Raw genomic sequence first — 12,653 nt, 5'->3', positions numbered from 1 at the left:
CTTTGTATATGAGATGAACCCTAATAAGCACAAAATCATAACAGAATAAATATACATTGCAATATTTGCATATAATCTACATAAACCTAAATGATGCAGCCTTTTGCTGTCAGACAAGCTTTGCTGTTTTGTGTTTTTTTAAACATGCACAAGGCTGAATGAGGGGTGTTCAGATGATGGGTCTGCAGAGGAGGAAGACAGCCGACGAGCTGGCAAGATGGTATTTGTGGCAGCCATTAGTGGCACTCAGGCAGTGTGGAGGAGGCTTGTGGCCGTGACGATTTTATATCGCCAGTAGGGTGAAAGTGTAGCTCTTTCCCCATGTGTGGACATCTAGTGCTGCTGTGTTTTTTTCGTGATGCAAACACAGATAAATCATTTAAATGTGCTTCCCAGGCATCTCTGGCCCAGAGGCTGTGCAGCGGTGCTGAGCGGGGCTCCGTTAACCAGCTGTCCCTCTACACTTCGCCATCCTTACCCAACATCACCCTGGGGCTGCCCGCCACTGCCACGGCCACTGCTGCTTCCAATGTAAGGAGGGAACTGCTGCCAAGCTGGCCAAATTGCTAGCAGACTGTGGATCTATTTATCTGTGAATTTGTCTATCTGGAGTTTACTGTCTGTGACCATTTATTCACAATCAGCCCTCGCCTTATCCCTGCTCTCCCTCTTTTCCAGGTGACGTCGGCCCAGCAGGATGGAGGCCTGCAGCCGGCCCTCTCCCTGAGCCCTCCCTTTCTCTCGGGTGGCCACTTGACCCCCTACCTGGCCGAAGCCGGAGCAGGAACAGGCGGGCACGGTGCTCACAGTCCTCTGCTTCAACACATGGTGCTCATGGAGCAGAGTCCGGCACAGAGCCCCCTGGTGACAGGTAGGAGTACTAATGGAAGTTTTAGTAATGATTAATAGTGATAAAAGTAACATTGGTAGCTCTATAAGTGGTAGTAGTTTTGATGAAATAGAAAAAATGGCAAATCACAAGAAGATATTATTCAGTCTCAGTCTCTGGTGACACAAAAAAGGAACTTTGTGTGCTACCTCACACTGACAGACATCCATTCATTTGCTCAAACTAATGAGCTCCTTTCATATGTGTGTGTATGCTATGAGAGTGTGACATGGTTGCATTGTGCGCCCTTTCCCATCAGCTCATTCACTGACTACCATTTTGCTGCTATTTTGAGCGGGGCATTAGCAGTGAATGGGCAATGACGCACACACAGACACATGTGTGAGTATCCGCGCGCAAAAAAAATTTACAGACAAGGACATGCGCACGCCCACACACAGGCCAGGAGCAGAGAGTTAAGTTTTGCTGATGCAGTAATGGACTTCTCAATTCAGACAAAGCAAAGACATGTCTTTTATCCTCTCCATATCCAAGTACCACATGATAGCTATTGGATGTATCAGCAAGCTTTTTCAGAAACAATTTGAAAACACTCTGCTAGTCATTTTCTCTGATATTTTCACAGTATTCAAGTGTCTCACATCATTTCCCGCAGCTCAATTGAGGCTGTTTTTCTTATTTTCCTCACCCGCATGATACACTGTAAATGGACTAGGATTTTCACTTTTCCAGGCTTGTATTATCACAATAAAAGAATTTCAGTATGGCAGCACAGATGGCTGTTTTTATTTGGTTCACAAATACATCTGCTGACTAATCTTAGGTCCAACACCAGTAATAGTGAAATTAGGAAATACATTTTTTTTGATGTGAACGCATAATAAGTGTATCTTGTATTCTTAGAATTAAGTTTATTGAATGCAGCTTACAAAAAAAGGTCAGGGTCTTCCTCAGTGACCACTCATTGTGGGCTGACAAGGCTTGAAAAGACCTTTGCTTGAGTTTTTAAGTCATTGTCAGTGGGGTTTTTCACTTCATTCAAACATGAACAATATAAACCTCTCCTTGACTGGACGACCACATCATAATTCACTGAATGGTCGTTCGTCTATGCTTCTAATTTTCAACCTGGAAAAACATGGTGGCTGTTCGGGTAGCCACTGAAATATTCTTGCAGACACAGAACCATGTATCATTATGACACCTAGCCTAAATACCTCATAAGGTTTGGGTTTTGGAGTGGCAGTGAGTCAAGTCATCATTAAAACACTCACCGTGAAGTCATGCAGCTTTTCTAAACAGCTCCACAAGTGTCGCACACCACCTTGATGTTCTGCCAGGTTTGAACTGGAGGTTTAGCTTACCCAAACTAAAACGCTGTCTTTTATGCAACAAAGCAGTTGTGCCTTAATCAAACCTACAACATCAAACACAGAGTGTTCGATTGAAACACAGCATTTTCTGTTCTTGTTTCTTAAACTCTCTCCCAGACAACTTATGTAGAAAGCTCTCCTAATGGATACATTTACATTCTGTCCTCTCGACTTTCACCTCCTTCTGTAACTAAAGTCTTCCTTCACGTTTGTGTCCAAGGCGTAAGCGGCCTCTCTATGTCGCCGGCATCGTCCATGGCCAAGCTGCAACGGCAGCACCGGCCCCTGGGGCGGACCCAGTCTGCCCCTCTGCCCCAGGGGAGCGCGGCACAGGCTCACGCCCAGGCCCTGGCCCTGCAGCAGCTGGTGGTCCAGCAGCAGCACCAGCAGTTCTTGGAGAAGCACAAGCAGCAGTTCCAGCAGCAGCAGCTCCACCTTAACAAGGTGAGGGGTGGAGACGCTTGGCTTTATTTTGTCATTCTTATTCTCCCTCTCATTCTATTTTCTTTCTTCCCTAAGCCTTCAATGTACAGTTTCCTACCCTCCCATGATTGTGTTTTTCTGTTTGTTGCACATGTTCTCATTATTATTGTTTCATAAGCAGTTTCCTGACTGTGCTGATGAAGGCAGGTGATGGAAGGGACCACAGATCTGACATCACATTCAAATAAACCAATAATTAATTAGGACTATAAGCCAGTGTGGGCCAGAACAGGAGCTGTAGCGTAGTTGTTTGTGTGGGCGGCAGCTAGTAACACAGCCAATAACGTGTTAGCTGTGGATGTGTGTGAAGTCCTTGGTTTTATTCTTCCGCTTTCTTTCTTTCTGTCTCTGTAGTGTTTTTGTCTGCGAGTAGGCGGAGGCAGGTATGGGTTAACATGTATAGCAGAGTGTGTGTGTATGTGTGTGTGAGAATGTTTGCATCTACGTCTCTGTGACTGTGGCCGAGACAGTTGCCACGGACTGTGAGGTAACTGTGAGCTGCCATGGCAACAGAGCGGAAACCTCTGCCTTATATGGTCAGGGCGGAAGCGAGCAGCCGCCGCTCTGGATGGCTTTACCTATTCGAGCAGAGTACTCGCGGGAGGAGAGGTGGGTGGATGAAACAAGGGATTTCCTCTCCTCCTCCTCCTCCTCCTCCTCCTCCGCCTCCTCCTGCTCTGCTCCGCTCTCTCTCACTCCCTCCATATGTTTCAGAGCTCTCCAGTGGCGGCTTTTTACACAAACATCTCAATAACAGCCTCTGGCACGCCAAGGAGTTTTGTCAGGACAGAAATGAAAATCTCCACTTAAAACACTGTTTTATTCTGTTAAATTAATCAGAATATACAAGCTGTTTTTTTATAATGTGAGTAGTGGCGTTAATTTTGTAATTTAGTAAAGTAATTGCTAACTTGCTAAATTCATAAATACATTTATCAAACAAAAATGTAAAATATTCTCTGCTTTCAGACCCTTACATATGAAGATTTGCTGTTTTTCTGTATGATTTAAACACAATTGAATATCTTTGGATTGCGGACTTTCAAACTATTTCTTGATACAGATTCTGGAACCAAAACTCGTACAAGAGCTCTCTTTGTCGCAAATGCTAAGGAATTGTTAAACATTTAGGAAAAATATCTTTATTTGCTTTCTTGCCAAGAGTTACATGACAAGATTGACACCAAGCACGTGAAGCTATAGCTAGAACCTGCTCAGCTTTGCTTAGCATTAAAACTAGAAACAGCTAGCCTGGTTCTGTCAGAAGGTAAGTTTTTTTCTATATCCTAATGTGAGGGCAAACATCAATTTCAACTTGTCTTATACTGTACATGTAATGCATGTGGTTTGGGCTGTAGGAGCTCATCGTAATAAATGACCAGAAAATGCACTCAGTAACATTTGGCTAATGCCTGGTCTGCGGGGGCCGGATCGGTACAACCCTAAGTCTAAATCTTCAGGTTTTGGACTGTTGCTCAGTTGTGAAAGTAATGATGGATTTTTCTTTTTTTTTCTGGCATTTTATAGACTAAAAGACAATTTTAATAGTCAGGACAAAAAGAGGAGGGGGTGGCAGGGTTCGAGGGTGGAGGTTAAACATGGGTGAAAACAGAAGTTTGTTTGGATACAGAGAAGACAGGAACAGTAGAGGGGTGGGGAGCTTGAATGAGTGTTGGTGAATGCTCTGACGTCAATGCTGTGTCAGCTCTGTGCCAGGGGACCCAGAAGCTTGCAGCTCTGGGAAACACACACACACATACACATACCTGCATCTGAAGCCCACTCTTGAGACTTCTAACAAACACCTCATCTTTCTTATTGTTCTCTTAGTTTTAAACGCTCATACACCGTGGAGGCCAGTACTCCGCAGCCTTGAATGGCACTTTTGAATGGTCCACGTCAGTGAAAGTGAATGAATAGACAACTGAATCACTACTCGGTGAACAGCAGGCCCCAGAATGAGTCGATGAAAAGCAGCACAACGGGGAGTGTGGAATGTCTCTGTTCGATGAGACACATTTTGCCCCGGAGTACAGTCGGCAGAGCGGCCACTCACATTCAATTAGAACGGATAGGTTTGAAATGAGCAAGACACCAATCTGACTGAGTAATCCAAATTAAGCTTGTTAAAAGAAGAATGCTCCAGAGAAAGGAGTGATTTGCCAGGAATTTGATTCAGAGGAGAGCTTGCCCGTTTGTCTGAAAGCAGCCTCACACGTTGGAGGGGATTTGTCACATCCTGCTGTTTTATTGTGAAATAAATTTCACATTGTAGAATCATCACCCTCCTTTCTCTCCCCTGTGTTTCCCGCAGATGATGACCAAGCCCAATGAGTCCCCCGTGGGCCGTCAGCACCAGAGCCACCCGGAGGAGACGGAGGAGGAGCTGAGGGAGCACCAGGACGGAGGGGCTCTGCTGCCGGGGGTCACCATCAAGCAGGAGCCCCCCGACCCGCAGGAGCTGCAGGAGGAGGCGCTACAGCAGCACAGGGAGCGCGAGCGGGAGAGGCAGGCAGAGCAGGAGCTGCTCTTCAGACAGGTATAGAATGGGGAGTTGAGAAAGTGAAAAGTGAGACGTGCTCTGTACACAGCTGTAAAACAACGTAGGCTGAGAGAATCAATATGAAGTTTCGGAGAATTGATCCAACTCTACTTGGCACTAATGTATTGTAGGTGTTCCTAGGGAAATCCTGGAGAATTGAAAGAAAAAACAGACACTGAAATGTATTTTTGTGAAAATGTTGCCCTTATGGCATCTCTGTAATTGAATGCTGAGGGGAAACTGAAATGGTATAATTTGTTTTGGCTGCCATCTTTTGGCCATAAGTTGCACTTGCAATATAGAAAATGCTGAATCCCTTTTCTTCCCTTTAGTCCCCTAATACATGTACTCACTGTGACACCTGTAGAATTCATCTTTATTTGTGTTTTCTGTGTGTGTGTGTGTGTGTGTGTGTGTGTGTGTGTGTGTGTGTGTGTGTGTGTGTGTGTGTGTGTGTGTGTGTGTGTGTGTGTGTGTGTGTGTGTGTGTGTGTGTGTGTGTGAGTAGCAGGCCCTGTTGTTGGAGCAGCAGCGCATCCATCAGCTGAGAAACTATCAAGCCTCCATGGAGGCTGCCGGCTTGTCAATCTCCTTTCCGGGACACCGCCCCCTGTCCAGGGCCCAATCGTCTCCAGCCTCAGCATCCTCCTTCCCAATCAGCGTCCCCGCTAGCGATCCTCCCGTCAAACCTCGCTTCACCACAGGTCCGCACCGCCATCCTCTCTCACTGAACCTCTTATCTACTTAGCTGCAGCTCCTTTTGCTCACAGTCTTTGATCTTGAGTCTGTTTTCTGTTTGCAGAGCAGCTGTGTTGCTCAGAATCTGTTTACTTATTATTTCCACAACTATAGTCTGACTCTGGTCTGCCTGAAGCATGCATTTGAGAAATTTCCCTTCCTTCCTAATGCACAGGGGAGTGAAAAGAGAAACTTCCATCCAAAAAGCAGGTGAATTGGCCAAAGAATGGTGTAATGGTTCCGGCCTCCATCTGGTAGCAGTAATAATGGAGCTAGAGGAGCTAATCTTGGCAAAACCTCTTCTCTCCCACTTTGTCTTCCTCTCAGACATCTGACTCTTTGAACAAAGAATACATTATAAAGAGAGCTGAGAATAAATGAGGAAGGAATGAATCTTCTATCCGCAATAGACGTAATTTGGAACTGTATTAAAGATTTTGCATTCATGCACCATAGTTAAGATATTTTTATCACTGTTTGGCCTACTTTACTCCCACTCAGTTCCAAACTGCATAGAAAATGTAGTGGAAAAAGTTGCACCAGAATGAGAAAATCAGGCTTTACAAGTTTTAAATTTTGAAAGAAGTTTCATTAACAGAAAATAACGCTATTGTTTGGTCTTTAAAACATCAGAAAATAGTAAAAAAAAAAAATAATGTCAATCCAAGCCCACACAAGCTATGTCATCTTCAAATTACTTGTTTAGTCCAAGTAGTTTGCAGAAAACCAAAGACAATTTACACCAACATAAAGCAAAGACAAGTATATTCTCACATTTCAGAAGGTGGAACTGGACATTTTTGCAAGAGAAAATCTCTCTCTTCATCATCATAATCATTTAATTGTTAATGAGTGTATGTCTCTGTGTGTTCCCTCAGGTCTGGTGTACGACTCTCTCATGCAGAAGCACCAGTGTATGTGTGGAAACACCAACAGTCACCCGGAACACGCAGGCCGGATTCAGAGCATTTGGTCTCGGCTGCAGGAGACCGGGCTCAGAGCGCAGTGTGAGGTGTGTTATAAGTAGAAAAGACTTTACAGTGAACATCACACAAAGTTGTAAACTGCATATGAGAGTTGTATCCCTCTGCCTGCGTGCGTGTGTGTGTGTAGTGTATCCGTGGGAGGAAGGCCACGCTGGAAGAGCTGCAGACGGTTCACTCTGAAGCCCACGTCCTGTTGTACGGAACCAACCCTCTCCGACAGAAACTTGATTGTAAGCTCACACACACACATACGCAGCATTACAGTTACTCAACTGCTGATATTTAGTCACAATTCAATTATTATTTCCTGATCACCAGGTTCAATCACTCCCATGTTCGTACGGCTACCGTGTGGAGGTGTGGGGGTAAGTAACACTCACAATAAATAATACAAAAGTTTCTCTGTTGCACATACGGATGCTAAAGATACACAAAATATAATGTAGGTCTTGATATATATATATATATATATATATATATAAAGCTAACAGGTCACTAGCAGTTCAAAAATGATTACAGTATTTTAAAACACAATGAAAAGGCAAATAAAAGAAATAAACTGCAGTAATAAGTTGTCCTAAATTTAATGCAGGAAATAAAAGTTTATTAGAAAAAAATGTGAGAAGCATTAGGAGGACGGAAGAGTAATAGTGTATGTTAATTGGTTTTAGTGAATAAATACAAAAGCAAAGAGAAGGGCAAACCTGCAGCTTTTTTAGTTTGGTTAACAACTTGAACCTGTCAATTTGTAACATTTCAGTTGCTTTAAAGGCACACTATGCAAGATTTTTACCTTAATATAACAGCTTCGAAGTCATTTCGATGGTAAACGAACTCGTAGTATAGCGAATCATCCCGATAGCAAAGCGTTGGCAGAACCAGCAATGCAAGTCTGAAAGGTGGCGCCCCGCCAAATCTCCCGAGAATCACAAATTGCTTTACGGCACAACGTCACATACATCAGCGACATAAGAAGCAGCCTCAATGGAAGACACTAGCAGGCATTCACCCAGACGTTGCCTGGTCAGTAGACATCTGCGGAGTCTATCTTTGCCTGTTCGATGTCCGACTGTTCCATCCTACTGAACATGTACCGGTATACAGGGGGGAGGGGATCAGGCCGCGAGTGCAGAGACGCAGAGCCGCATATAGACACGGCTCTGGTGAGTGCTATTTGCAACAGTTAACGTTAAATATAAGTACTCTGCAGCGACTCTATGGGTAGCTGTTTGACAAAACCGGAAAACTGCATAGTATACCTTTAATTCCTTGAATTTCTCTCCATAGTGTCGATTTAGCTCTGAGAATTGTGTTTTTGTGTCTCTAGGTGGACAGTGACACCATTTGGAACGAGGTCCACTCCTCCAGCGCGGCTCGTCTCGCTGTCGGCTCGGTGGTGGAGCTCGTTTTCAAAGTGGCTACTCGAGAGCTGAAGGTAACTATGATTTCACCCGTCTGGTTTTTGCAAGAGAATGCGTGACCTTCATCGGTCTTGACTTTGCGTCCTGAGGAAAACACGGTGAGGTAGATTTGTTTTAAAAGCAGGACATTTCAAATGATTCCACCAGGATTCACTCTCTTGAAAAATTAGGCTTCTGTTTTTTTATGTTTGATTATTTCCCATTCAGAAGCTGCATTAATAAACATTACAGCCTCCCCTCTTTATGTTTTGAGTGTATTGTGTATGTAGTGTGTAAATGACAGTGTTTTTAGCGGTGGTTCACCACTGCTCATTGTACACAGAGGAAACACTGAAGGGTGATCAGTGCCGCTGTGGCTGACTCCTGTCGCTCCTGTCTGTCTCCCCAGAATGGTTTTGCTGTGGTTCGCCCTCCTGGTCACCATGCAGAGGAAAGCACTCCCATGTAAGGCCACAGCCGTCACCACACTCAGTTGGAGACACTTAATCTATGCATATACAAATACCAGCGCTGGAACAGGCTCGTCTGGAATAGAAATTACATAAACCATTGAGTTTATTTGCACATAAAGTACTGAGTGCCTTTATTCTGGCAGCTGTTTCAAGACTGCTTTATTTATTTTTCATATCCTCCCTACAACGTGTTTGAAATGCACTATAAAAACATGAAAACGGAGCAGGAAAGTGCTGAGGCACAGCTGAATTTCATAACAAGCAGGACGACTCAGCCCTCCTTCTCTTTGCTGGTGTTTCAGGGGTTTCTGCTACTTCAACTCTGTGGCCATCGCAGCCAAGCTGCTGCAGCAGAGACTCAACGTCAACAAGATCCTCATCGTGGACTGGGTCAGTCCCTAGTGTAACCACATCTTTATCATTTGACGTTTTGTGAACAGCATAGAATTAGTTTGCATTAAAAACAAGTTAGATTTAATTGAGTTTCCTCTATTGTATGTTTTTTAAAATGCACACAGCATGGAAAAGTTTGTGATTATATCATGTGTGTACTGTCTAACTTCAGGACGTTCACCATGGCAACGGCACGCAGCAAGCCTTCTACGATGACCCCAACGTCCTTTACCTGTCTATTCATCGCTATGACGACGGCAACTTCTTCCCTGGAAGCGGAGCACCTGACGAGGTGAGTGTGTGTAACCTTATTAAGTCTCACCAGACCTGAGTGAAGCATTCCCAGTGCATTGTTGGAAACATTTTTCACAAGATTCAGTTTTTTTTAGTATTCTAGTTATGTTACATGACTTAATGGAAGATTTGAAGCTACAATTAATGAATCAATCAATGAATCTTCAGTCTATAGAATGTGAAAATAGTGAAAAAGTGGCGGCTGTTTGTCCGACCAACACTCCCAAATCCAACAATATTCAATTTACAATGATATGAAGAAGAGAAAAGCAGCTAATCCTCATATTTGAGGAACAGAAGCTCATTAAATGCATTAAATTATCATTTTTTTAGTGCTATAAACCTTATATGTGCTCTTGTATTAATTAAATATAATTTCTCGCAGATTCCATGTGTATTAGACCAAAAAAACGGAAACAAATACTCCCCAATAAAGTTAATAATATGGAGTTGTATTAAAAAACAAAGGCAAACTTAACAGTTAACAGCCCGTAGAAGGTTGTCCTGTGAATGTGAGTCACATGTGCTTCTGTCTGCAGGTGGGCAGTGGGCCCGGAGTCGGGTTCAACGTCAATGTTGCTTTCACCGGAGGCCTCGATCCACCCATGGGAGATGCAGAGTACCTTGCTGCCTTTAGGTACCAAATACAACATCACCAAACCACACATACACAAAGCAGCTTCACTGCAGATGACAAAATAGAGCCTGAGGGTCTTTGATTACACTTCCAAAATGTTTATACTTAACATTAATTTATTATACCAACATCATGCAAGTGTGTAAAATCTGGAAAACAAGCTGAATAAAGTGAATGTTAAGTGTCCTGTGAAAACTATTTATCTCCAAAGATCAACTTCTAGTTAATAAAAACAGCTGTTTCCAGTATTTTTAGAAAAATCTGTTTTTCCGTTTTTATTTTTATTTTTATTAAATCTGAGAATTTCCTCAACCGATGAAGAAACAATTAAAGATGTTATGTTTTAATCTCAATTTCTGCCAGTAGATGATTATTTTATTGTTTGTACAGCCACAAAACTAATGATTATTTTTCATTTATTTTTCAATTAACTGTTTAATCGCTTGGTAATTTGTCACAACATTTTTAGAACAATTTCTTAAAGCTCAAGTTGATCCCCATTGACTGTGTATAAAGATGGACGACATAACAGCTCCCCAAAAGTGAAGCCAAAACATCTTGATCGCCCTCTGGTGGCTGACTGCAGTATAGGTCATAAAGCCTGTTGCCTCTATGTTAGCAGATGGGACATGAGACAAACTAAAAATAATTGTTTTCGACTAAGCTCAAAACTAGATAAAGATACAGAATTAAAAAAAACATCCCAAAAAGTCTGGTTCATAAGGATTTAACAGTAAAATAGTTATTTAATGAATTGTTTGAGGTGGATTGAGGAGTAAATGTTTGCAGGTTGATTAAATGAGTTAATTTAACTTTGTGCTGTTTGATTATCTTCTACATTCACATTGAAATATTATCTGTTACTCTGTATAATCGCTGTACTCCACCCTCCCACTCTCAGGTCGGTGGTGATGCCCATAGCCAACGAGTTCGCTCCGGACATCGTGCTGGTCTCTTCTGGTTTTGATGCTGTGGAGGGACACCCTCCACCACTGGGCGGTTACACTTTGACGTCCAAGTGTGAGTACAAGATTATTTAAAGTATGTTTCTTATCTCACATGAGAAAGGTTTCTGGGAACAAACTGCTAAAATGCCACTTAGATTAAACTGCTGTAGCATATTGAAGATTCATTCATGATACCTTTCCTCAGGTTTTGGCTATCTGACCAGGCAGCTGATGACTCTCGCTGGAGGCCGGGTGGTCCTGGCACTGGAGGGGGGTCACGACCTCACCGCCATCTGCGACGCCTCTGAGGCCTGCGTCGCCGCCCTGCTAGGCCAGGAGGTAAGGAGTTCACTTGAACAACAAGCAGGATCTGAATCCTAATTAATGTCCCTCGTGAAGCCAAACGAATGGGACAGAGTGGGGCATGTTTGTCTGGTTGTCAGCCAGGTGCTTCACATCTCTAATGTTGAATCAGACTCAGAAAGTATCCATTGTTGCTTCCGCTGTTCCATTATTTAAGATCTACCTGGGGAAGTGAATTTAATAACTAGAGATTTCATTCATTTCATTTTAATCCCTTTTTAATCTGCTGTGTTGGCAATGAAATGGAAAAACAAACATTATTTTCAGGACAAAGTTGCACTAATCTCGTGCAAATGTATCATTACTTCAGCTGTAAAACATGAAAGCATTAATTTAATTAGATGAGGAAGGTTTACCTCGATAAAGTGACGTTAGGCATTAATAGTGTTTACACCACCGTGTCACACATCTGGGATTCGGGACGCAAATAAAGTTTGAATATGGCCCCTGAGTGGAGTGAACTGATGTTTTGGTGCATTTTTTCCATGTCAGCTCTTTGTGGAAGGTATTGGACATGCAGCCTGTTTCCATAGTTGTGTTTACATTCTCTCTTTGTGTTTTTTGTCCCGTGCAGCTGGATCCGCTGCCGAAGGCCATCCTCGAGCAGAGGCCCAACCCCAACGCTGTTCGCTCTCTGGAGAAAGTTTTAGAGACTCACAGTGAGTTCACCCTCAGTTACACTAAAACACAATTACACACGGACAGGCAATGAGTTTTTTTAGATCATGTAGAAACAGTAACTGGTCACTCTTGTCAGGTGGTGTCTTGGGGTTTGCTTACATGTTTTTGTGTCCAATGTTTCCCCCGCACTCTCAGGTAAGTACTGGCGCTCGGTGCACCGCTACTCACCGCGGCTGGGACTTTCCCTGCTGGAGGCCAAACGAGGAGACTCGGAGGAGGCGGAGGCCGTCAGTGCCATGGCCTCTCTCTCCGTGGCTAACACCAACGCCATGGATCAAAGGTAAAAATCACAGCTAAAGACACATCTACAGTTTACGTTTATAAGCTTTTACCTTTCAGTTCTCTGAGCCCTGTGCTCCTCATAAAGGCACATCTACTTTCTCTACTTCCTGTGTCCTGTAGGTGTGGTTAAAGTCAAGCCTGACAGTCATCCATTAGGGATAGTATATATTGAGCAAGTGAGATAAATGAAGAGTCACATAGCAAATAATACA

General features: G+C 43.3%; 1 protein-coding gene across 5 annotated transcripts in view; it reads left to right on the top strand.

Moving 5' to 3' along the window:
- The window catches only part of LOC127378385 (histone deacetylase 4), a 55,350-nt gene that overhangs the window by 38,852 nt on the left and 3,845 nt on the right, over positions 1–12,653 (top strand). For all 5 annotated transcript variants that reach the window (XM_051427156.1, XM_051427155.1, XM_051427157.1 and 2 more), the window contains 17 exons: positions 397–531; positions 679–871; positions 2,444–2,667; positions 5,021–5,245; positions 5,756–5,951; positions 6,864–6,997; positions 7,099–7,201; positions 7,290–7,336; positions 8,299–8,406; positions 8,781–8,836; positions 9,147–9,234; positions 9,410–9,529; positions 10,071–10,168; positions 11,070–11,188; positions 11,321–11,454; positions 12,053–12,137; positions 12,295–12,439. In XM_051427156.1, the coding sequence (XP_051283116.1) occupies positions 397–531; positions 679–871; positions 2,444–2,667; positions 5,021–5,245; positions 5,756–5,951; positions 6,864–6,997; positions 7,099–7,201; positions 7,290–7,336; positions 8,299–8,406; positions 8,781–8,836; positions 9,147–9,234; positions 9,410–9,529; positions 10,071–10,168; positions 11,070–11,188; positions 11,321–11,454; positions 12,053–12,137; positions 12,295–12,439 (2,210 nt within the window). The remainder of the gene's footprint in view (positions 1–396; positions 532–678; positions 872–2,443; positions 2,668–5,020; positions 5,246–5,755; positions 5,952–6,863; positions 6,998–7,098; positions 7,202–7,289; positions 7,337–8,298; positions 8,407–8,780; positions 8,837–9,146; positions 9,235–9,409; positions 9,530–10,070; positions 10,169–11,069; positions 11,189–11,320; positions 11,455–12,052; positions 12,138–12,294; positions 12,440–12,653) is intronic.

This window comes from Dicentrarchus labrax, unplaced genomic scaffold (genome assembly GCF_905237075.1).
Source record: "Dicentrarchus labrax unplaced genomic scaffold, dlabrax2021, whole genome shotgun sequence".
NCBI classification, from domain to species: domain Eukaryota; kingdom Metazoa; phylum Chordata; class Actinopteri; family Moronidae; genus Dicentrarchus; species Dicentrarchus labrax.
Note: the sequence above shows the minus strand (reverse complement) of the source record. Positions and strands in the feature narration are given on the sequence as shown.